Source organism: Crassostrea angulata, chromosome 7 (genome assembly GCF_025612915.1).
Source record: "Crassostrea angulata isolate pt1a10 chromosome 7, ASM2561291v2, whole genome shotgun sequence".
NCBI lineage: Eukaryota > Metazoa > Mollusca > Bivalvia > Ostreida > Ostreidae > Magallana > Magallana angulata.
The window spans coordinates 26,126,565-26,153,440 of record NC_069117.1 but is presented as its reverse complement, the minus strand read 5'-3'; the positions used below and the strand labels follow the sequence as shown (position 1 = coordinate 26,153,440).

Here is a 26,876-nt window from a genome sequence, read left to right as displayed (position 1 = left end):
ATTAGGAATATACAAGAGGTAGGAATTACAGGCAGTGGGATGGTAAGATAGAAGACAGGTCTGCTTTACACTTCAATGCATAAATTTGACCTAAATAGCAATTTCAAAGTAAACCCAAAGTAATCCCCGAGTAAACCCAAAGTAAACCCAGGGTTTAGTTTGGGTTTACTCTGGTGTTAGGCTTGGTCTGATCGGTACTGTATATATATATATATATATATATATATATATATATATATATATATATATATATATATATATATATATATATATATATTAAACTGTAGAACTGTAGTTCTTGAGAAGATTAAAAAAAAATCCCATATATTTTATTATCTTGAACTTTGAACTTTTCCTCGGGCCCAAGTATAGGTCTGGGGGTCACAATTTCTACAATTTAGAATCTTCACAATTTGAGGGCTCATGTATGATAAACCAACAAGTTGTAGCATAGTAGTTCTTGCGAGGAAGATTTTAAAAATTTTCCATACATATTTTTAGGTTAAGCTTTGAAGCCTTCCTGGGCCCAAGAATTTGCCCAGTAGTCAAAGTTTTACAATTAAAAATCTACACTACCTAAAGATGCTTGCATAGTAAAATCTCAAACTTGTCTCTTTGTAGTTCTTAAGACGAAGATTTAAGAAAAATATCTGATATAATTCAATGTTAAACTTTGAATTCTTTCTAGGGTCTCAGTATTGGTTCGGGGTAACGGTTCCAAAAGTTTGAAATCTACACTATTTGAGGATGTTTGTATTATAATCTCACAAATTTTAGGAATTAAGATCTTAAGAAGAAGATTTTTAACCATTTCCGTATATATTACTATGTTAAACTTTGAACCCCTCTTTGGGCCCCCGTTTTCGTCTGGAGGTCTTGATTTTATCAATTAACAGTCTACGTATATAAGTATGCTTGCATTGTATTCTCACAAAAAGTAGCATTTTAGTTCTTGAGAAGAAATTTTTAAACATATACCCCATATCTTTATGATAGAGTTTGAACCCATCTTTAGGCCCCAGTGTTCGTCCTTGGATTACGGTTTTGAAATTTAGAATTTGTACTATCTGTGGGAGCCTGTATGGTAATCTCATTAATTGAGGCATTGTAGTTCTTCAAAAGAAGATTTTTAAAAAGTTTCCTTTTATATTTTTATGTTAGAACTTTGAACCCCTCTTGGGGCCACAGTATAAGTCCGGGTGTCATAATTTTGTTAATTAAGAATCTACACTATCTGAAAAGATAGATATCTTACAAATTGAAGCATTGTAGTTATCGAGAAGACTATTTTAAAAATATGTACCTTTATAATCACTATGTTAAACTTTAAACCCTTCCTGGGGCTCCAGTATATGACAGGGTCGACGGTTTTAAAAAAAAAAAATCATACACCCTATTTTCACTGTTTCTTGATCTTCCCTTTGAAAAGAATTTGACCCTTTGACCGGACGGACGGAAGAACGACGGATACCAGGTAATCAGAATGCTCACTTAAACCTACGGTTAAGGTGAACTAAAAAGATTTACACACAAAAGTATTTTCCGGATACTCAAATATGACAGAGTTCTAATTAATAAGCAACCCTCAATCGCCTATTTACGGTTTATCATTAAAATACATCAAATGTCACATAATATAATCAACTGAGCAAGTTTTGGTAAAATAAAACAAATAATTTCTCTTTAAATCAGTATCAATGTTCACTAAGCGATTTTACAATCTGTAAGACACTGTCTTGCTTCAGACTGCTAAAAAATCTTACCAAATCCTATCATCTGGATGATAAAGATCAGACTCAAATTCTGAAGTCCTTAATTCTTAATTCTATACTGATTTTATATTAGTTGCATTAACCATACATATTTGGATAGAAAAAAAATCCGTTATAGCATAGATTTGTGACTTGCTCAATTCAACCTAATCTAAAACTTAAAACCTATTACAGAAGATTGTATATTGCTTAAAATGCCTAAATTTAGCATTCAGTCCTGTCATGTCTATTAATGTCACTGGAAATATTATAATTCAGGTTTTGAATATAGGATCAGTAAAACAAACTAATATAATGTGACTGAGTCAATGCTTTTAAAGGAATGCTGTTTTATAGACTTGCACCTTCGCAACAATCATTTAACAGTTAATAATCCTACCGGATTTTTTTTAAAAAATTCTATGACTATCTGTCTTTCATTTTTATTTAAGTAATCAAAAAATATATTGAGGTCTCAATGCAAACAATATCATCATTTGTAAAAGTTATTTTTTGCACAAATGTAGGTCAATAAAAGCTCCAAATTAGAATTTCTTTAAATAATATTGATTCTAATATACTTTGCAACAGTACTTATCATTATTTTAAAAAAAGACACATAATATAATTGCAATGATGTAACAATCATGTAGTATGTAATGCGCCAATAAAACCAAAACAAAAAGGACAGTTGTGAAAACATATTTTGAATGGTAACCAAATAAAATCTGAAGTTCCAATGTAATTCATTGATATTACATTTCAAAAAATGAAGTTTTTTATTTTATCAAATCAGAGAGAGAGAGAGAGAGAGAGAGAGAGATTTATTGTTTTTCAGAAGAATTACCTTGCAAGATCCTTGTTTAAAGATTTATTTTCATTGTCTTTCTCTTCCAAAAGGTTCAATAGTTTGCTGATCGTCTGGTCTAAATCAGTTTTACATTTTCGAAGGTCTGAACATTTGTTTAAAAGGTCTTCATTCCTTCGAAAGGGATAAAATGTAACTGTATTGGTTATATTATATAAATCATATATTGTAAAAAAGATAAGTTGTAGTAAAATATGTTTTTTTTAAAATGTAAAACCCCTGTTTATTAGATATCCATATTTACTTGCATTAACTATTTGCAATGTGCCCGGGCCCCCACGAACATGCTCGAACATTAAAAACAATAGATTAGTATTCCCCTACCTCAAACTCTTTACTACTTCCGCTCAGTAAATCAGTATATGTGATAGAAGACGCCCTTAATTCAACCACCTACATTATAACCTTAGAACAGGAGGTGGGTCAGGATGCAGGTCAGTATGGATATTTTATAAACAGGGGTTTTACATTCTAATATTCTAATAAACCCACGGTTCATTTCAATATTCATCATACTTACCTGCATCAACTATTTGCAATAAATATAATTTGTAAGATACAAGACAAGTGTAGAGGGTAGGTTGTAAGTCAGTAACTTACAACAACCCGAATGGCTTTGCCTTAAGTTGGTAATGCTGATCCTGACAAAAAAAATATCAGAAATATGAGGTGTGAAGGACACATGGGTATGTGAAGATTAGCATCTCTCAGATCTAGAGACAGTGCCCAGTCTCTTGGATCTATGGCTGACACTATAATTGATAATGTCTTAATGTCTCAACTTCAAAATCCTCCATCTTTCTTGGGATCTAGGAAGAAAGTGCTGACAAAATCCCTGACCTATTTAGTCTGACGGGACTGGTACTGTAGCATTTTTTCTAATAAGCTTTGAACCTCTTCTGATATAAAAGGTTTCTTTTTATAATTTACTTTAATTGTAGTTCTTTTTCCGCTGTCTGCCGGCAAACCATGAAATGAAGATATAATACCTCCTGTATTTTCTTAAGAGCCCATTTATTGTTAGTAATCCTTTTCCACCTGTCTACAAAATTCACTAATCATGTCCCTAACTAGGATTCTGATGCCTTGGCAAGCTTCCTGTCTTGCATGCAAGGCTCCTCTACCAAAGGTTCTACACCAAGTACTTGGGGGCTCAAAATCCCAAACTGATTACTGTCAGACTCCTTAAAAGACGCAGCAGTCTTTTCCTGATAATTACTTCTCTTCTTGAAGCTCTAGTTTTCAAAACTCTTTCTGACTGCCTCTTAGGACCTCTGGATTCACTCGTTCACTCTCTCTAGCTTTACTTCCAGTAGACTGATGAAACTTCAGCTTCTTGGAAGCTGGATCACCATCCTTACCCTTTAAATGTTTTCTTTTAGTTCTCCCAATTATTGACAAATTTTGTAATTTAGACACAGTGACCTTATTCTTGAAGCAATGTCTTGAAAATTCAAATTTTGTCTTGTCCTACAACTGTCACAAGGACTCTAGATGATACATTTGCTGTTGAATTTAACAACGGCACAAAAGCTTGTAAAGTATCGGTTTTATCATCGTCCGACTGAACTGTATCTAAATAAGAGGTGATCATAGACCCATAGAAAATATGTTTTAATAAGTCTTACACTTATATTTATCTCTCAAAATTCTAAGTTACAAGCAGCACTGTTTATGTTACTTAATCTAAATCGACCTTTCCATTTGCATCCGACTCTTTACCAGACTAAAACTTGCTGTCTGCAATGCCCTCTTCGATATTAGAGTCCAGTCTAAGCACTAAAAAGAACTTTGTGAAATGATCAGAATGTTCAGAAACATACGAGGCATCCTCTTGCTCTCGCTTATCAGCAACCAAGGGAACTTCCCACTTCGTTATGAAGTTCTTACAAGAGTCTCTTCCTTCGGTAGATGCAATAGTAGCCCTGTCTCATCAAATTTCTCATTGTCCTGAGATCTAGAGTCATCCAAGGGCTGAGCATCATCCTTAACAAATTAATTGTTACTAGCATCTCCCAGATAAGACTGCAAGGGCTAACAAACCTCGTTTCTCTTTCACTTGTTTGTTTATTTGCATCTTCATTAACAGACTCACCTGGGGTCTTATAACCATAAGAAATAAATGTGGGTGAAATATTCGGTTGCGTCATGGGCCTTATTCTACTTTCAATGAAAGCATTGAAGGCTTGTTCTGACCAAGTCATAAAATTCGGTTGTTCACTCGGAGATGCGACCGGGAAGAGATACATCTGCGTTTGACCGCTTAGAGACGGCATTTGTGATTTATTGGAAACAAAAGCTATCTGTGGTTCCATTGTCAGGTCGGAGGCAAGGAGGAGTCTTGTGATGCCCTCACTTGACCATTTGGAGGCGGTGTAGGCCGAGTTCTGTCTCCCTTGGAGACGACAAAGACATCAAGTTCTGAACATTACCTTCATCCGCCCCCTAGTTAGTTCTATCTCTCGTCCAAGATGACACCGGAGCTTCCACGGGCTTGGTAGTCTTTGCTAAAGCCTTGTATACCATTTTATTGTAAGACTTCCATCGCCCCGGAGTCAAAGCCTTACACATATTACAAGTAAAATCCTCAGTGCACAATCTATGCCAAAAACAATCTGGTTGATCGTCTAAAACGTTCATATCCTTCTTAGACTGTGCAAAATTCTCAAAGGTTTCCATTTACACGATCGTACATTTACATAAGCAAAGAAAAAGGGAAATCGTAATTCTATCGCCACGCTACAAACAATCCCGCCGAACATGACAGTGCCCGAACATAAAATGACATACTGAGCGGAAGTAGTGAAGAGTTCGAGGTTGGAGATGATATCTCTCTCAAGCGTGATCGTAGGGGCCCCGAGCCAATTGCAAAGAGTTGATGCAAGTATGTATGGATAAACATGTTTGTGCAAAACGTTTTCACGTGGATCATATGTTAATTAAGATTTGTCAAATACTTTGAAATTCAATTCAAAATTCAATAACTGCTGTGATTTTATTATTGTTTTAGAATCTTAACCAAAATAACACTGGAATAAATAAACTTATAAAACTAGAAATGAAAATGAATCATATATCTCTTATGAAATGGTAAATATAAAAGACGGTATTCAAGGTGGCTCACGACACCTTGAAATATTTTCTCAAATCAGCAGAAAATTACTTGATTGTGATACATTTCATAATGAATAAGAAGTATTTAAGTCAATAGGCATAAGTGTGCAATTTTGGATGAAAAATTACTTTTTTGAAAATTGAATTCGGTAAACATGAACAAAAGCTCCAGAACTCATGATCTGCGGTTCAGAAGCCCAATACTTTAACCACTGACCTACGACGATATACAACCCAACCGAACAATATAAACAGTTTAACAAAACACTAAAATCGCCATCTTGTGACGTAGTGTCTTAAAAGTATAAGTCTGAATGTAGTGAGGTACCTTAAATAGCAACATAAATATTGGTTTAACGTCTTGAAAAATGGAAATCCAAAGATTTTAAGTTTTGTACGATATACAGAGATACATGTATATGGGCATGTAGGTTCAAAAATTATGAAATGATTGGTTTTTCTGTGCACAATAAGCATTGTATTCATATCTTACTCAGATAATGTCTTTGCCAAAGTTGATTTAATAGAAAAAATTTCTGCTTGAAAGTCTTGAAGATTCTCTTCTGCAGCTTTGCGTTTGGAACCTCGAATGTCTTCTATTTCTTTTGATAATAACAAAACATTCTTTTCGGATCTGCAATTCAAATTAAAAAATGATAACAAGTACGCTTAAAACTTTTACAAAATAAAACAGTTACAATTACATCAACATTTTTCAAATATCGGTTCTTTATTCTATATCTTTTCTTTACGTTAAAGTAAAGTCTTATGAAATATTGTAATAATCATATAAATATTTATATCATGTTTTTACATAACAAAGTTAAGAACTGTGAGCTCTGTATCTTGCATTGCTTACGCTTATTACTCGACGATTGACACAAAAAAAATCGTTGGTTAATATCACAAATGTTTTACTAAAGCATTGTTAATGATTATCAAAGTACTTAAGTAGTGATGGGGGGTTATTTTATTGATTAATATATTGATTTTTATTTATTTTAAAAACAACAATATGTTCGCATGACAAGTAATTTCGTAGCTGTATTTGAATAATTACGCATATTTTTTTTTCTAATGTAAATTATTAAGCTTTTCCTACAGCAATTATGAGCTTGAGGCGGAAAACCCCGTGCGAATCATGTTGTGTAATATTTAAAGATAAAATTGACGCAATCAAACTAAGCAATGCATTATGTTTTAGAAATACGTCTAGAAAATGATATCCAAGTATTTTTCTAACAAATAAGTAATTATTCAAGTCTACGCCAGTGTTGGTTCAATCTTGAGATTTGATAGTCCGCTATTGATTCCAAACGCTACCGCTATAAATATATGGCGCTTTGAAAATCGATCTTTGGCTTAGGAAAACATCGACTACAAAATTATCTAAATTGTTTGTACCATTTAAAATCAGTCTATTTTCAAGGTATTTATAAATACGATCCTTGAAAAACAATGCTTCTGAATATATAACATCAAATTTAGCGTATGTTTAAGAATTAAGTCATGTCAGCGGTTGTGAAATGTGCCTAGGTCCGAACACAGTACCTGCATAGCAGATTTGATTAAAATCAACTTCCAAAAAATGCAAAAATAAAATATGACCAAATCTTGACCATCTTCGTAAACTTTTGAAATATTAGTCCAAATCTATAATGGCAATCAATAAAATTGAAATTTTTATCTGATATTCTTATAGTTATAAAAATATCACTCAACCTTACGGCTATTAATATAGAAAAATCTAAATAATCAATGTTTGCCTCAGTTTACATTTACATTCAAGAATACCTTTTAAAAAACATTTTAAAATTAATCTTTACATTAAACAAGAGGCCCATGGGCCACATCGCTCACCGGAGCAACAACAGGTACATGTATGGTAAAATCAGCTTAATGGAGTCATAATACAAACTATCTGGACAATGTAGTACAATACATTTAGATCCTGTAAAAATAAAAGTCCATTTTTTTTAATCCTAGATATTCTTTATAATCAAGCCCCTTTTCTAACAGGATGATTTTACAGTCATATCACATGTTGAGTTCTCAAACAATTCCTGAACAATTGCTTATATATGTAATATGAACCTACATACATTGCATTTAAGTAAAACCATATATCATAACATTTCATTTTTTATGAATAATCTCCGAGCCCCCCCCCCCCCCCCTTGGTGGCCCCACCCTACCCCTGGGGGTCATGTTTTTCAAAAATTTGTATCTACACTACATGAGGATGCTTTCAGACAAGTTCAGCTTTCCTTGCTGATTGGTTTCTGAAAAGATTTTGAAAGATTGACTCTATATATTCTATGTAAAACTTTGACCCCCATTGTGGCCCCAACTTACCCCCGGGAACCACGATCTGAAAAAACTTTAATCTACACTATCTGAGGATGCTTCCACACAAAGTTCAGTTTTTCTGGCCAAGTGGTTTATGAGAAGATTTTGAAAAATATCAACAAGTTTTCAATAAATCCTAATTATCTCCCCTTGAAAGACAGCATGGCCCTTCATTTTAACAAACTTGAATCCCATTCACCAAATGATGCTTTGTGCCAAGTTTGATTGAAATTGGCCCATTGCTTCCGGAGAAAAAGTCGAAAATGTAAAAAGTTTACAGACAGACAGACGGACGGACGGACAGTGATTAGAAAAGCTCACTTGAGCTTTCAGCTCAGGTGAGCTACAATTATGTAGCCCTCTCCTGATTTTTTTGTTTTGGTAGAGGGCTACAACTCCATAGGATCTCCGTAATAATGCAAGTGCTGGAGAGATTCACCCCCGCAACGATTTGGCTCAAATTGTGTATAAATGACAATAACATTTGCATTTCTTACCTAAACTCAAACATTGTAGTTGTGTATGGCATAAATTAATCCAAAAATATCAAGTTAGTCCATATATCGGTTATTTCTTGTGTATGTCAACAACGCAATTTGAATTTGTTCGCCATGTTTACTGACCTTGATAAGTTTTATTTTGGGATAGCCAATGAGAATTTAGGAGCGGATTTTGAACTGAGGAATTCACCTATTTTAAACATAATATGAATGTCCCTTACATACCATTTCCCTAGATGACCTTTTAGTGATAGAACGAGGTAAGCTCACTTATTTACACTGACAGTCACGTTATCAAGCCCATCAAAACTTCAAGCGTAAATCCCATAAAATCACGCGAGAGCTGTAATGACTGCTGAAAAAGACGACTGGTAAACATGCTGATGTGTTTTATCTCGTTTCGATTTATATACGGTTAATTTGTTCAACCTGAATTAAAATCATTTCATCTAAAGGAATTTAGATATATAAACGATCTTTTCAGGCCGAAGTCAGCCGCATTGAAAAATACACTTTACACCATTACGGAGATCCTCTAGAATTGTAGCTCTCTCCAGTAAAGTTGGATAAAAAAATAATCAGAGAGGGCTACATTATTGCAGCTTACATTAGACTTATTTGTGTGTGAAAAATCAACTTTTGCTTCTCATTATATGTTATCTTTAAAACTATCTTTAAATCTAAACAATTATTTTTTAAACAATTTACTTTGTTAAATCTTTCCTTAAACTATTGATTTCATTGTCTTTCTCTTCCACAGCGTTCGATAATTTGCTCAACTTGTGTTCTGCATCTGCACTATATTTCTTCAGGCTTTCATATTTATTCAACAGGTCTTCCATCCTTTAAAATAGAAGTAAGATTACCATACTTTAAATACACATGTACAAATAATATTCGTGTAAAGATACAAACAATCGAATTCATTTTTTTTACTGTTGTGATGCTATTGTTTTAACACATCTTAAAAGAATTACATGTTTAATGTTAATTAGGTGAAGACTATTGTAATGTATGCAATTATGAGAATATTGATAAATTTCAAGAAAAAACAGTTTAAAAGTTTAGAACTTGAAAAAAATGTTGATAAAAGTTTTCAACTCAAGGTTTGCGAAGTTTTAGAAGATATAAAGTATATTCAAATCTCAGCTGCTTCTAATTTATTGCACTTTAAATTATTAGCCTAATAATATTATCTTACTCAGTAATTTTCTTCGCTAAGGCCGATTCTAATGAAGCATTTTCTTTCTGAAGGACTCGAAGTTTATCATCACTTATTTGGGATTTAAAATATTGAATATCCTTAATTTCTTTTGATAAGGTCAAAACCTCTTCTTTGGCCCTACAAAAAGAAAACAATAGATAGATAGATAGATATATAACAAAAATAAAACAGAAAAATGATGAAAATGTTACAGTTATCAAACATTACTGAGATCTAGGAGGCGGTCTATCACATATATGCATTACTATCATTAAATTACAAATATGTCACATTATATATCATTATTTCATTAGTCAATCTAGTTATCTCTTTATTAGTCGTTAATTAGTTCACTATCTTACAATCTATAAGACATCTAAAAATATTTTGAAAAATAAATCCTCAAATGAATGTAACATGGTGTAACGTGTTATGTATTACCTAGGCTTAAACGACAGACGCAAAAGCACCTGATTTTTTTTTTAATAACAATGTATCTAAATCTGAAGTGCCAACTGAATTCATAATTAAGTTGATGTTGATTTGGTAACCATTAATAATAATTTTCACTCACAACAGATTTAACCACATTATATGAAATAAGATTTCCCACATAACAAAAACAACCTAAGGAATTTAGACTTATGTGTCATTCAATAATTATTTCATTACCAAAATCTACAATTTTACAAAACCAGATAGATAAAATTATTCTTTATATAATTACCTTGCAAGATCCTTGTTTAAAGATTTAATTTCATTTTCTTTCTCTACCACGGCGTTCGATTGTTTGCTGAGCTTGTGTTCTGTATCTGTTCTATATTTTTTAAGGTTTGTACATTTGTTTGAAAGGTCTTCAATCCTTTGGGAAATATATAAAAGATTTAACTAGACAATTTATTCATATTCAAAAATAACCTTTTGTGATGCATTTAATGTTTTATTGTCCAAAATATAATACTGAATAGGTAGATAAAACACTCTTGCAATTCTAAACAAAAATTGTACAGCGTTTTATCTGAAGCATTTTAAGATATTAAGGGAGAAAAAGGAAGCATTTATATATACATATATACAGTACAACCTTTTTGAAAATAAAAATCTTTAATTAAAGTGTGTCCTATTTTCAAAAATAATGGTCATGTCATACTCTAAAATCATTTATTGAACAGTACAGTACACGTAAGATACTCATATCGTACTTAGTTGACGCTTTTGATAACGCTGATTTCAAAGAATCATTTTCTGCTTGAAAGCCTTGTAGTTTTTCATCAGCAGTCTGTCGTTTAGACACTTTAATATCTTTAATTTCTTTCGATAATTCGGAAACTTTTTCTTCAGATCTGCAATAAAATCCGTAAAAATTCTTGAAAGCATGTATTATATTAATGTTCGTGGGAAAAGGCAATGATAGCAAGGAATGTCCTCAATTAAGATGCAATTGCTTTTTATAAACAACACTCGTCCACATCTTTGTATATTCTAGTTAGCAACTCTACAATATAATGCTACGATATATTATTGAATAATTCCACCGGGACGACATGATCACTTGTGAACTTCAACGAAACATAGCTGGATATAACATATGTTATTATGTTGCTTTATCTTGTAATGAACAAGGAGACTCAGTAAACTGACCATAACTACATGTAAATCCTTAGCAGTAGTACATTTAAATCTTATACTTCCATCGCTGAACACATCTTGAATGTACTTAAATACTGTTTTCAATTATTTATTTTTCTCTTTCAAATGAAACAATGTGAGTAACCAGTAAAGTCTGCATTTTCTGTTTTGAAAAATTATGCTTGTATCATTTCATTTGAAACTGTTTATGGTGAGAAGATCGTGTACGTGTAAATGATTAAAAATTGCATATTATCAATAAATTTGATCGTCGACTAATCAATTATTAATAATTAATCATGTTCTCCACAGTCAGCGGGGTCATCGATCGCAAAAATGGAGGGAACATGTCTTGGAATCATGAAGCAATTTTAGAAATGTGTCGAAATTTCAGTCGGTCATAAAATGACTATTAAACATAAAAACACAATAATCATTATGATGTAGAATTTACAACGTAATATCAGAACACTTTTAATGGCATTTCAATTCTGTCAGTTTTTTGTTTTCAATCAAAAGACATTAATACAGTGTACAATTTTCGACGTAAGTCTAAGGTTGCTTCAGGATTCTGGGGCCTGGTGTAGAGAAACAATTGGTCCATCGAACAACAAATAGGGTGAATACTAGAGTTTTAAAAAATCAGCCTAGAAAACATACTTTTTATAGTGCAAAGTATTTAATTTACGTTAAATTATGTACAAGGGAGAGAAATTCAATTCCTATTAAAATAAATGTAATGTTACTTGACGATTTTATAACTTGATATTACTCATATGTCGCAATTCAAAACAAAATTGAAGGTTAAATTATTTCGAGATGGTTACTTGTTAACAGTATTTTCCATAGTTATTGGCATGCATATTATTTTTTTGCAGCCCATTACTAATAAATTAATATCAGAAAATTGTAAGAAAGTTATTAAACGAGTAATACATGTGTAATACACGCAAAGCTACCTAGCTAGATCTTTTCGTAAAGTTTCCTTCTCCTCTTCTGCTTTCGATAATTCATTGATCTTGTGTTCTGCATCCGTTCTGTATTTCGATAAGTCTGTGCATTTGATAGATAGGTCTTCTATCCTTTGAGAGTGAAACATGAATATAGAACCAATATCCATTTTTAAATAATGAAATGATCAATCATCTAATATACATGTATAAGAGATTCAGTTATTCAAGACAGATCAGATTACCGACAAATGTGTAAAATATATACAAAACTACAATGAAAATACATGTTAAATATATTTTATTGCATTGTATATTACAATGGGATTGGACCAACAAATAAAAACTTAATTCGCCCTCTCCTCGGAACAAATATGAAGATCATTAACATTATGTAAGGAAATGTACTGTTTGTCAGAAAGAAATGGTATGAATAACGCTAAATTGGTCATTTTTAATAAGTTTGAAATTATAGACAATTGCTCAAATTATGTTAGATATCTCTGAACAATATGTTTAACTTCATATATAATGTATTGTAAACATATCTTACGTAGTAGTCGCCTTTGTTAGGGCCAACTTTAAAGTAATATTTTCCGTTTGAAAGCCTTGTAGTTTTTCATCATCAGCTTGGCGCTCAAATTTTCTCATGTTTTCTAATTGTTCTGATAAGATGGATACATTTTCCTCAGACCTGTAATAAAAAGTTATAAATACATAGTGAAAGATGCGTTAACTTATCTATAGCAAAAGTAAGGATTTTATAAACATTGTGCCTTTGACTATGCCGATTTTTTTTCACATGATCTTTAACTTGAATAAAAGAAGGCAAAGAAATATAGACTATATTTACGAAATATTGAACAGTTACAAGATTAAATACACTTGATCAATTACAGACACCAGAACAATGCCAGCTTTAACATAGGTAATTAAAGTACTGAAGTACTGACGGGAGTTGATTTTATCGATTTTCATTTATTTTAAAATCAACTTATCTTGCGCGGCAATTAGTTTCTAGTCTATATTTAAATTACGCACTTTTTTATAATATGAATTTTAAATAGACTTTTTAGAGAAGAATTTAGAGAAACCCCAAATAAATCATGTTGTGTAATATTTAAAGATAGAATTTAAACTACATGTATGTATTAGTAATCGAAACAATTCTAAAAATTGTATGGATCCAAGCACTTTTGATATTGAACTCCAGTCTCAACCAGACCTTTAATCTCCGAGAGAAGCAAGAGAGCCTCTCTGTTTGTCGGAGATTTATGGAGAGAGCCAAGCGTTTGGCTGAACGAGACTATATTAAACTCTGGCGTAGGAATACATGAGACTACAAAAATACCTAAATTGTTCGTATTATATAAAACCTGACTATTTTCAAAGTGTTTATAGATAAGTTTCCTTGAAAAATATTTAAGAACTAAGACTTGTCAGCGGTGAGGATTTGTGCTTAGGTCCAAACACTGTTGCACTTTCGGTTTGCCAGAGTAACTGCATAGGAGAGTTGATTAAAATCAACTCCCAAAAAGTCATTGTTAAGTCCTACCGCTCTGAAAACAATAAGGTTTCCAATATATGTACCTTCAAAGTGTTTGAAAATTGTCTATTATTATTTTCTTAAATACATTCATTTGGTATTCATCATGTTTATATATAATTATCGTTACTAAAATTAAAGAAGATGAATTTTGATGCAAACGCTTTTAATGTTTACGTTTCCTAGCTCTTACCTTTCAAATCTAGTTAGTAGAGACTTTAGTTCTCGTTCTTTGTCAAGAACATTTTTGGTTAAGTTTTTGATCTGCTTATCTGCATTTTCTTTCTCCGTTTTTAAATTCAAAAACTGTTTTGAGAGCTCTTTGTACCTGAAAAAGTTAAAAAAGGCAAATTATTAAAATGGGTAAATAAAGGATGATTAATTTAATTTAATAAGTATTTTATTCAAGTATATAAATACATTGTGTAATACATGTATTTAAAGATATATTTCAAACTATGCATTAGTAATCGAAACAATTGTATGGATCCAAGCACTATTGATATTGAACTCCAGTCTCGTTCAACCAGCTCAGCTGTCTCCGTTAATCTCCGACAAGCAAGAGAGTCCCTCCGTTTGTCGGAGCTTTTGGTTGAACGAGACTATATTAAACTCTGGCGTATGAATACATGAGACTACATAAATATCTAAATTGTTCGTATTATATAAAATCTTACTATTTTCAAAGTGTTTATAGATACGTTTTCTTGAAAAACAATGCTGCAGCATACATTAGATGGAATTTTTCTATTATATTCAAGAACTAAGACTTGACAGCGGTGATGATTTGTGCTTAGGTCGAAACACTGTTTCATTTTCGGTTTGCAAGAGTGACTGCATAGGAGAGTTGATTAAAATCAACTCCCAAAAACTATGTGATCACTCTTTCACCATAGCCCTTTCTATTATATATGGTACAAGTATACTATTAACTATGGTTTCAACAATAAAACCACGCCCATATAATTACAGAAAACTTGAAATCAATGCTTGACAATTGAACGTGTTCGAAAACATGGCCTAGTTCGCACCAAACATGCTACCTTACACGTCAATTGATAAAATTTTGTATTCACAAAGTTATCTGAGGTGAGAAATCACGTGGTGAATAATAATATTCAACATGCATCAGCCCTAGGTTACAACAGAGAAAGCAAAAATAAGAAGAAGCAGTTTTTTCTCATTCAAATCATGAGCGCATGTCTGTCTATTAATCTCCCTTTGACATTGCTTGGATAATGCAAATATACAACTATAGTTAAAAGAAGAACAATAGACAAACTTGCGCTGAAGACATAAAGTCAGTATGAAGAAGGGGATCCTCATTATCGTAGGGAGATTCGAGTGTGTTTTTTCTCTCGCACTGATCCTCTAAAAGATCATATTGATTTTGATAACCATAACTAATGTTTCCTTTTTTTAAATCATGTTTGTTATAAGCACATGCAAATGAAGCCAGTTGAAATGTGTTATACATTATCATTGTAATCAATATATAAATCAAATTATTTTCGTTTCTGGTAAAGCCCCATGCATCAGATTAGAAGTAAATTTGCTGCATACACAAAAAAGGAAAATGCAGTTGCTAAGCGATGCAATTTATGTCATGTTTGGATAATTCAAGTCTCCCGAGTTGTTCTTCATTTAAATTGTTAAACTACGTAAGCTTATGAGAAAAGAAAGAAAAAATCTAATCGAGAAACTGTTTAATAGTATCAAGTTAGCTAAGAATGCATTTGGTTCTTTTTTAAATACATGTGTATCCCATTAAGCTAAACAACGTTAAAACAATCATTTATTGTATATAAAATTATACATTATTTCGACTAAACCCTTTACACTATTTTTTCAAAGTGCAATAAAATCGACGATTTCAACGCACTTTGAAAAAAAAAATTCAAAGTGCGTTGACTTGGTCCCAGAATTCACGCATTTTGAAAAAATTCTCAAAATGCATTTATTTGGTCCCAAAGTGCGAAAGTTTAAAGTGCGTTGTAACAAAAATGCAAGAAAAAAATATTTCAAAACTATGAAACACACATTATTTCAATAATCTTAAATAACATTTCATAAACAGCTATATGTGTATAAGTAGCCTAATAAAATACAAAATAAGTTACGGATATTGGTATTTGTCTCACTATGCTGATTTATTCCGCAATGTGAACATTACAAGATATTCTTATATTTCATCCACAATGAAAAACAAGATATTCTTATATTTCATCCACAAAGAAAAACAAGATATTCTTATATTTCATCCACATAGAAAAAACAATCATGATCGCTGGGTTTTTTTTTTACACTAAAGGTAAATACAATATCATACATATGATGAAATGATATTTAAACATTTATATTTACATTCTACTGTTTTCAGTTAAATTATGCTAAATGCAACAACCTAATAACTGCGTATGAATTTACATGTAATTTACACAAGTAGTTCCTAAACATTAATTTCTCTGTTATTGATTTTAAAATATATTTTATACATTTTGTTAAAACACCATGTTTTCAATCATTCAACAATGAAAATGATTTTATTGTTATAAAAAAAGCAAGAAATAGTTTTCATGGATTATATTTTTATGTTCATCTCAACATTTTATGTGATAACCTGTTTAAACTGGTTTTAGAAAACCGCTGTTTTTGCTGTTACTTATTAACTTCCTCTGTGGTCTGCAATTTATACCGATTAATTTTAATAAAATACTAGATGACAACCCGTACAAGCGCAGGAATTAACTATTAACAAATGAATGACATAAAGCTATACTGTTGAATCATATTTTTTCGCATATATCGTGTCCGAATTTTTTTTTTATTGGTTCTTAACCTATTCTTTAGAGTTAAAATAAAAGCAAAACCCACATAGCTGGGTATTAAAAAAAGGATAAAAAAAAATTAAAACTTAATTGGATGATACATACGTAAACATGGCCTTAATTAATTCTTTTAGTTGCAGCTGAGTGGAAAATAATAACAATGATTTTTTTAAACCAGTGAGTGGGTAATTAGGATGTCAAATGTCTAAATTTGTTCTTTAGGTGGAATTTCACTTAATTTTTTTATTCATGGCCAAATGTGAAGTTCAGATAAAAGACTGTTTTGAAAAAAAAAATTGGGTAGCCCACCCCCCACCCCCAATTTAACTTCCTCGTTAAATAGCACAATATGTTCCTTGTTTACAAATTAATGTATATAGTTTACAACTAATCTGTCGTGGTATTAAAATGTATGAAATTTAAAAAACGCTACTTTATGCATATTAATTTGCAGTATTTGAACAAAGTTATCATATCCAAAGCAACTCGTCCTACACTTTCCGCCATTGTGTAAATTAGTCGAACCGCGCTTCTGAGCACCCCGTTCTGGAAAAAAATTCTTTCGATCAAAACTAACATTGCATCAAATTATTTCATTTTATTCATTAATTTTATTGTATTAAGCAAAGCTGTCCCATCTAAGGTATTAATATCTGCCCGTGATGCTTGATGAACCCATCCTACACTTTTCGCCATGACATTAACTAGTCAAACCGCGTTCTTAGTTTCCCCGTTCTGGAAAGGTCTATTCCATTCTTTCACTAGAGGTCGTACTTCGCTAACTTTCATCTATCAAAACTTTAAAAATCGCTCACCCAAGAAACGGATTGCCTTATTTCATTTATCTAATATTTGTCAAATCTTAACTTCTATGTGCAATCCAATATATTCATTGTTTACGCAATCATTCAATATTATTTTATTGCAAGCATATATTTTGATTCTGATGACGAGGACGTCAAAAATGCTATAAAGTATTTGTAAACAAAACATAAAACTAATCCTTACAGTAGTTTGTTATCCGCCAATTCCGCTTGAAGAATCTCTTCTTCCGTAAACATCCTTTGTTGGGCAGAGAGGTGTTTAATGTGTCGAATTTCTTCTTCCAATTGAGTTACACGGTCAGAGTACCTAATTTGATACCTTGCAATAAGTGAATTGGTAATAAAGTGAGAGTAGCTAGTAATGAACAATTTTTTTCTGAATCAATGAACATCAACCATTGAACATTTCAATATAAAATATTTTGAATTTTTCATACATGTGATAACTTTTTTCTCCTAATTGACATCAATGTCGATTTCTGATTAGCAAGGGAAATCGCATTAAAATTCTATTTGTATTATTTCTCAAGCTTGCAGTTGAAAACATGCTTTAAAAAATTATACAATACAACTCTAAAGCTTTTTTCTTGTTCCCCAAAGCGATCCGTTTATTTCTCAAAATTGAAATCATAAAATTGTAACATTGATAAAAGTATTATTATTTGCAGCTTTAAAGTGCAGTAAATATTCATTTTATCCATTGCTTTTTCTTTCTAATGCACCCAAATGTTGAACCTACCTATCTAATTCAATGGAAACAACTTCCAACTCACTCATTTTATCTTCAAATTTTCTCTTTAAACTCAAACAATTTTCCCAAACGTGTTGATTGTCATCCTTTACCATATAATATTTGCTTTTAAAGTCTTCTAACCTAAATTAAAAAATACAATCCGTGGGACTGAGGAGAGCAACAGCATTTGTGAATTATGAAATATTAAAAATATATTCTTGAAATGGAGGAATATCTGTTATTGCCACCTTTTTACAACAAAATATTCAAACCGTCAATCAAATGATTAAGAAATTTCGACTTAAATACAATCCTCCTAACATTTTGTTACCCAACAAAGCTTAACCAAACAAGAGGCTTTTTGGTCAAATCGCTCACCTGCGCAACAAAAGCTTTATAGAATCAGCTTTAAAGTCATATACTAGTACACAATATATGGACTATGTAGAAGAAGAAATCTTGTATAAAAAGATTTTCATAATTTTCAACAGATACTCTTGTGCAAGACGTTGAGCCCCTTTTAGTGACAGAGTGATTTTAAAATCAAATTACATTATGAGCATTGCAGTTCTCAAGATCTTAAACAACTGTTTATATATATATATATATATATATATATATATATATATATATATATATATATATATATATATATATATATACCTACATCAAACTTTAAACATCTTGTGGTGCCCATGAATTGTCATCGGGCCCTACTCTAAACAGTGAAGAATCAACAATATGTCAAAAAGCTTGTACATAAGTAAATGTAATGCCATATATTCTTGAAATAATTCTTAAAATCTTTCTACATAAAAATTTGAGCCTAAAACATAGCCCCACCCCATCCAAAAAGATCTTGACTTGAACAAACTTGAATCTTCACTATATGTGTACAATTTTTGGACACTACAAGACGCTTTAAGTTTGATGTAGGTTTATATATAAATTATTTAAACAATTGTTTAGAGTTTCTCTATATATTTTAATGTAAAACGACCTCCCCCCACCTATTGTGGCCCTACCCTACATCCAAATGTCATGATTTGAAGAGACTTGAACTTACACTACTTGACGATGGTTCCACACAAGTTAAAGCTTTTCTTGCCGAGTAGTTTTTTGAGAAGAAGTTTAAAAGATAACAAATTTTCAATAATTCTTTATTATGTCCCTTTTATTAAAGATGGCATTGACCTGCGGTTTAACAAACTTGAATCTACTTCACACAAGACGTTCATTTTAACAAACTTTGGTTGAAATTGACCCAATGGTTCTTGAGGAGAAGTTAAACATGTATAAAATTTAAACACGGATGGATGCCAGACAAACAGATGGATGCCAAACAAACAGATGGATACCAGACAAAAAGTAATCAGAAAAGCTCACTTAAGCTTTCTGCTTAGGTTAGCTAAAACATATACCTTGAGATATGTTGAGTCAACCTGTTGTTTTCATCCATTTTAGCGTCCAATTGCATTTGCAAATCATTGATGCCACACTCCTTTTCTTTTAATTGTTTTATTCTTTAAAAAATGAAATTCATTATCACTTTCATAGGGGGATTGATTTTAATATGCAAGGTTTAGGTGTAAGGAGTGGGATTTTTAAAGATATTTAATGGCCAAGTTATAAAAAATCATATCTTTCAGCCAAAGAAACAAGTTCAAGAGAATGTAACAAACCCCTTATTGTTATCGCAAATAATTAAATATTCCATTTACCATGATTAAATGGTTAATAAGTATTCCTAAGAAATTATTTGTTATAAGTTTTACCTATTATTTCCTTTTTCAAATTCGATATGAAGCAACTTATAATCTTTTTCACTGGCTCGTAAATCTTTCGAAACTTCTTCAAAGCGCCTTGATAGGTCTTCTTTCATCATTTCAACCCTTTGCAATATTAAAGCATATATATATCTCTCTCTCTCTCTCTCTCTCTCTCTCTCTCTCTCTATATATATATATAAATATAGATAAATCCAAGAAAAACCTCAGTGGTCGGTGAAATATATATAAAACTTAAATAAATGAAAACACAAAGATCGAGTAAAACATAAGCGCTTTCATTTTCTTCAGATGTTTTACAATACTAACATGGTAACGTTTGTTATGACGTCATAATAGTTTAACGGCGTCTTCAAGTCTCTGAATGACGTCATATTTTCCCGTATTTTCAGATATCACAATACTAATAATAACATATTATATAACACGGTTAAAACATGAATAAAACATTTAGAATACTCAGAATAATATATATATATATGTGTGTGTGTGTGTGTGTGTGTGTGTGTGTGTGTGTGTGTGTGTGTGTGTGTGTGTGTGTGTGTGTGTGTGTGTTTCACAGTAGATATAAATTATTGGCAAAAATACAATAAAAATGAACTTTTCAAAACATACTGATTAAGATTTTTTTCTAGATTTCTAATCCTGTCCTCCTTTTCAACATTGCTTTCGATCATGCTGTTGTTCATCCCTATATATTTTTTGATGATCGTGCGCATCCTTTAAATAATAAAGAAGCGTTTAAAGGTACAATGTTGATGTTAAAATAAAACTGAAAAACATAAATTTATTTCAATACATGTAAAACAGAGGTGAAGTTTTATATTTTTTTAATGAGCTAAAATAAGTAAACTGATGTTACAGTATAAAAATCAAGAATAACCAATAATGTGATTCATGTTGAAGGAAACCATTGTTATTAAAGAGACTAACATGGTTACGAGTTGAGTCAATATTTTCCTTTAAAAAGTGTGTGTATGATTTATTTCATGGATATAAAAAGTCTCTCAAAATCATTTGATGTTATATCTTATTTCTTTAAAGTGATTTGTGCTTTCTATTTTAATCTGAAAAATGATATTTCAAAAAGCATACTATTTACTGCTTATCCAGAGTGAATGAAATTTTTGAATCAATTTATTAAAACATAATCGGAGTAGAAGATAAAACATTTAGTGCAAACATTTTGACTTCATTAGGATGTGTAAGCGTTAGTTTTGAATTAGGAAAAAGGCACATGGATCAAATTAATTACTAAATCACGAAACATGTTAATATATGATCACAAATTAACGATATCATTGCTACTGAAAACAATTTCCCTAACATTTATTACTTCCGTGAGCCCTCCTTCCCTCCGTGAAAGCTACAAAACTATGCTGTGAACAAACTCTATTGAATATAAATTACTGCTCTTGTACTTATATAACAAATGACAGCCTTGTTGTTTTCGAGATAATTTTTTTTTATATTCATACACCTTAACTTGTAAAAGTATATTTATATTATATTTATTGCTCGCCTTACAATGTGGGGGGGGGGGGGTGGGGTGTTAAACTAAGTACTAATCAAAAGATATGAAGATGCTTCAACCATAGCACTGGATTTTGTCTCATTTTAATGCAACATTCGATTCCTGATTTATAGAATTCAACAGTGGTCATTGTTTTAAAAGTTGAATGTAATTTACCTTAAAATGAATATATATGTCTTTTATAATCTTTAACAAGATTTTGATATATTTTTACACATGTATTTTTTCACATTATTTTAACCATTGTTGTAGTCCTACCCAGATTCAAAGGTTGTCAATTGGAGAAAATTAACTTGAATTTACTTTATTTATCGAAGCTTTCGTGATTCTTTTATATTTTCAAGCCTTGTAGCTCTTTCAGAGGAGGGATTTGTGGTGCCATTCTTAGAAAGAAAATTTTATTACATAAACGTGTAATCTCCCTATAAAAGATTGTACCGGTAGTCCTTTATATTGGAACTAACCCGAATCTCTGCTCAGCAAGAAAAATTTGTACATTAGTTTGTTAAATTTTCTCATTGGTATAAAAACAAGTTTTGACCAAAGCTCACATTATTTTTGGGTTCAGGATATCAGAATAATTACAGTAAAAGGTACAAACTTTTCAAGTGTTGTTTCATGTTCTCTTATTTTTTCCTGCTGCTCCATTGATGTTTCACGCATTTTTTTGTTTTCTGTGACTCTCTTTTGCAGTCTAAAAAACAAAAACAAAACAATTAAGCCTTTGTGTATACTATTTGCAGCCATTGATCTATTTATTGTGTGTAACTTTTGAGACTTTCGATCAATCAAATATATTAACATATCATTAGGATTCATAAGTATCACAACAGTCTCTCTCTCTCTCAAAGAAATGATTCAAGTAAATTTATAACTTCACAAAATTTTCAACGGCCACTTAATTAAAAGTAAGCAATTAGCATTTTTTAAAGAAAAAAAGGAGAGTAAGTGCTCAATAATATACAATAATGTGTTAACATTCACATCACAGCAGAAATAATTTTTAAAGAGAAGGTTAAACAATTTTGTAAAAAAATGGAGAAATGTTAGTTTAATACATGCATGTTCAAATCACACATTCACATCTATATATCTCTTCCTCTTACCAAATATTCGTTACCAAAAGCACAAGTGAACTTTGCATTCCCTAAATTTCCCAAATTGATTTTAGGAACAAGTATGCCTATGAGAAATATTAAAATAATAACAACTAGAACTGTCCTAATGGGACTTATACCCAACCAAAGCCAATTTCAAATGGGACTAATAATTGAATTGAATAATAAAGGTTTGTGACACATAAATTAATTTAAAAAAAGGTTTAGAATGTAAAATAAAAGCAATGCTCTTCTATGGGTAAAACCTTAGATATGTTTCTATTTGGAGTCTTGATAGATGTAGTTAATTGTTTTAAATTTTTTCTCACTTTCTCCTATGGTACAATGCAACTATATCTCAGATAAATGATCCCATAGGACTATGATTTTCACTGATGGACTTGTTAAACTTAGATAAACTCCAAAAACATTATCATGATTAGCATACTATGTAAAAATATATGTACAACGTGAGGAAAGCAACAACAGAAAATTCCTTTTGTTCTCACCCACAACCCGAGAAATCATAACATGTTTAAATCAGCCAAACAGTTTTTTCCCTTTCTACAACAATCGGAAAACTTGCAAGAACTGATCCAGCCTAATGATATACTTAACAGCAGAGGTCAACTTCCAAATATGAAGAATATCTTACCAAAGCCAAATTTACTTCCGGCCCTTTCATATTTTTCAAGAACGACATGCAATTTAACGTAAATTCAAGAATGAATTGTAAATCAAAGAACGTAATTTACTGCATGACGTGCCCTACTTGTGTGACAACTATATAGGACAAACTGGAACCAAACTTGCAGAAAGAGTGCACGTCCACACACAGCAGATTAGAGACTCATCCGTGAGGAACACACCATGCAGCAGTCATTTCGACATATGTGGAAAGGGAAGCTTTTATATTTTCTTAATAAATTATAAAGTGAAAGAAAACAATTAACAATGCGTAAAGCTAAAGAAAAGAAAATTTGACAATATTTTACTTTATTGTTCATGTCGTTGTGGCTATTTTAGTGCTTTTTTATATCTCATCTTAAAACCATGTATCTTTTGATCCGACACTAAAGATAACGAGTGTTGTTTTTTTTTTTAGTCCTTCATATATATATATATATAGAGAGAGAGAGAGAGAGACCACATACACACATATATACATGTATATAGAATGGCCTCAATAAATTGAACCCCGCCCCCCCCCTTGTAATTTCCATCGCTATTATAGAGGGGGTTCAAAATATTATGGCCAAGGTATATTGACCCCCCCTCCCCCTTCTAACTTTCTTTGCTATTGAAGAGGGGGATCAAAATACTACAGCTGCAATATATAAAACGCCTTTCTATTTCTTTTTCAAGGGGATTCAATTAAAGCTGACATGAATTCATAAATACGCATTATTTCCCTTTTATCTCCGACTACCGCCATATCAGTTGTCGATTTCTATTGTTCTGCTCATCGCTACACACCCCCCAAAAAAGGCTGAGAGCACTATTCATGCTTCACCGCATTCAGGAATTCCAAACACCTGAACACGTTACTTTGGACGAAAAGACGTGTAGAAACGCGTTTTGAAGAAAAATATAATGACAACCACTGCACTGGCAAGATATATCCGATACACGACGAAACAAGACAGACTGAAATCCAGGCGCAGATACTTATAAAATTTCTCGATAATTGTGGACCGTTTTCCTGTGTATGATATATCATCGCACATGCGCAAACAACACACTGTGGCAGATCGAGCAATGTCAATGATCGCATGGATGTTAGAAACGGTGCGTTTTTTAAGGAACGGATGGAAACAATGTTACGTTGTCACTTTCTTGGATTTATTATCATTTATTTACTGTGTTCGCTGTGGTGCCGCCGGAGTTTTCAAAAAGATGCAGACGTTATTCACTCTGTATGAAAGACACACGTGTTCGATGTGAATGCGTAGTGAGGCAGCACTGTATGTGCAAAATAATAAAGATATCTGGGAAATCCTTTCACAAAATGAATATATTTTGTATTTCATTGATTGTTGTTTTCTTTATTCTTTACTACAATCATTTTACTACAATGCATAGTTCATGCATTTAGAAGTCCGTGCAACCTGAATGCCTCGATCGGAAAGCAACCGACCGTGACTTTCTCAACCGGTATATATACCCCAGTGGCAGTAGAGGAGCGATCGAAACTAATATGGCGACCTAATGCTTTTATGAATTCATGTCAGCTTTAAGCACTGAATCATTATTTTTTGAAAGATGTGGTCTCATAACTGAAACGGTGTGTGCATACAAATTGAATAACGCGCGTTATAATAATTTGTTTGCAAACACCGTTGCAGTTATGAGACCACCTCTTTAAAAAAAAAATAATTCAATGCTTATATTTACGGGAACAGCCGAATTATGCTGACAAAAATAGTTCACAGCGTTTTAAATTCTAATAACACAATATTTATTTTTATTTCTGTAATTTCAGGAATTTACTTTTGGTATACTAAGAATTTAATCAATTGAATTCATTTAACCGTCAAAACATATTTACATCAATGAAATAATAATCAGCGTAAGTATAATATCAGGTCGTGATCTGGTTTGAAGTCGCGAGAAGAGTCAGTTCATATTGAAGGAATACTGAATGTATTTATACGCACCAGATTAAATTGTGTCTTCTGTGTTATGCGTAAAAATCACTCAAATCAATTAAAGCAATTTAATAGAGGGAAAGAAAGTGAATGTAAATATAATAGTATGGCCGCAATATACTGAACCCTCTACCTATTTCAAATTCTTATTTAAACGGAGGTTCAAAATGTTATGGCTGCGAAATACCTCTCCTATAGCCAATGATAAGAAGGGTTTTTAAATATTTTACAGCCATAATTCTTTGAACCCTTTCTCTAGAAGGAATTCAAAATCAGAGGAGGATTGAATATTTTGCAGCCATGATATTTTTTAAATTAAAAAAAAATATTTCTTAAAATTCTTTCAACTTACTCTGAAGTTAATCTTGCTTTTTCGTCTTTACAAGTTGAAATAACTTCTAAGTATTCCTGAAGTTTATTTTCATATCTGTAAATCATAACATATACATGTACTTTTTATGCAATATTACAAACATTAAGATTTTTGGCAAATGAATTCAAATTTCATTATTACATACAATACATAATATTCACATACATTTTCATTATTTCCTTAATAATTTATTAGCAATAAATCGATAAGAATGTATACAGGTGCTACGAAGTTTCACTTAATCAATTATGATACAATCTATACTTACTCTATTTTTTTTCTTTTTAAATCATCATGTTCTTCTCTGTTCTGTATTACTTGTATTTCAAGCTCTTTGATTCTTAAAAAACAAGAGGTAAATGGATCACATTACTCTTTTCACAGTTACCTTGCCAGTTCTAAAGTATCGACAACATGTAAGATACAACACATACCTAGGGTAAAATTAGCATACGTATAATGCCATTAACCATAACATTACTAATTATTAGTAATAAGAAAATGTTAAAATTAAAAAAAAGAACAACTTCATTGTTTATCATAATATGTGTACCTTGTTTCAATATATAACCTTCACAATGCAGCTTACACAGTCTGCAGGACATATTATAATTGTGGTTTTTTTTAAATTTTCAATGATAAAAAAATTCAAATTTATGTCATTATCTGAATCTATAAGGGGTCATGTTACTTAATTCAAATACTTTACAGTACTTAATCAAATAGCGTTTTTAACTGGTTTGTAAGAATTTAGAGAAGAAGTGCCAATTTAAAAATACAACAACAATCCCATGGACCACATCGCTCAGCTGAGGAACAATAGGTATGATAAAATCGCTTAAAGGAGTCATACATGTAATACAAACTATCTGGAAAAAGTAGTATAATTCATGTAGATCCTCTATAAATATATCCATTTTCCCCCTAAATAACAATTGTTTATATGTGAAATATAAACCTACATCATATACATCATGCTCTGAAGTCTGAACCCCATGTTAGGACAAAAAACTGTCCAGGGGCCAAAGTCTTAACAATTATACAGAATCACCTGGGTGATTAGTTTCTGAGAAGAAGATTTTTTAAGCTTTACTCTATATATTCCTATGTTAAACTTTGACCCCATTGTGGCTCCATTCTA

General features: G+C 31.6%; 1 protein-coding gene across 1 annotated transcript in view; it reads right to left on the bottom strand.

Moving 5' to 3' along the window:
• The window catches only part of LOC128191701 (uncharacterized), a 78,787-nt gene that overhangs the window by 25,445 nt on the left and 26,466 nt on the right, over nucleotides 1-26,876 (bottom strand). The window contains exons 8-24 of the mRNA XM_052863908.1: nucleotides 26,004-26,075; nucleotides 25,715-25,789; nucleotides 22,219-22,311; nucleotides 20,699-20,803; nucleotides 20,072-20,188; nucleotides 19,718-19,819; nucleotides 18,303-18,437; nucleotides 17,748-17,870; nucleotides 14,105-14,239; nucleotides 12,919-13,059; nucleotides 12,375-12,497; nucleotides 10,989-11,129; nucleotides 10,514-10,648; nucleotides 9,784-9,924; nucleotides 9,291-9,425; nucleotides 6,227-6,367; nucleotides 2,599-2,733 (exon numbers count right to left, since the gene is read on the bottom strand). Coding sequence (XP_052719868.1) covers nucleotides 2,599-2,733; nucleotides 6,227-6,367; nucleotides 9,291-9,425; nucleotides 9,784-9,924; nucleotides 10,514-10,648; nucleotides 10,989-11,129; nucleotides 12,375-12,497; nucleotides 12,919-13,059; nucleotides 14,105-14,239; nucleotides 17,748-17,870; nucleotides 18,303-18,437; nucleotides 19,718-19,819; nucleotides 20,072-20,188; nucleotides 20,699-20,803; nucleotides 22,219-22,311; nucleotides 25,715-25,789; nucleotides 26,004-26,075 — 2,049 coding nt within the window. The remainder of the gene's footprint in view (nucleotides 1-2,598; nucleotides 2,734-6,226; nucleotides 6,368-9,290; nucleotides 9,426-9,783; nucleotides 9,925-10,513; nucleotides 10,649-10,988; nucleotides 11,130-12,374; nucleotides 12,498-12,918; nucleotides 13,060-14,104; nucleotides 14,240-17,747; nucleotides 17,871-18,302; nucleotides 18,438-19,717; nucleotides 19,820-20,071; nucleotides 20,189-20,698; nucleotides 20,804-22,218; nucleotides 22,312-25,714; nucleotides 25,790-26,003; nucleotides 26,076-26,876) is intronic.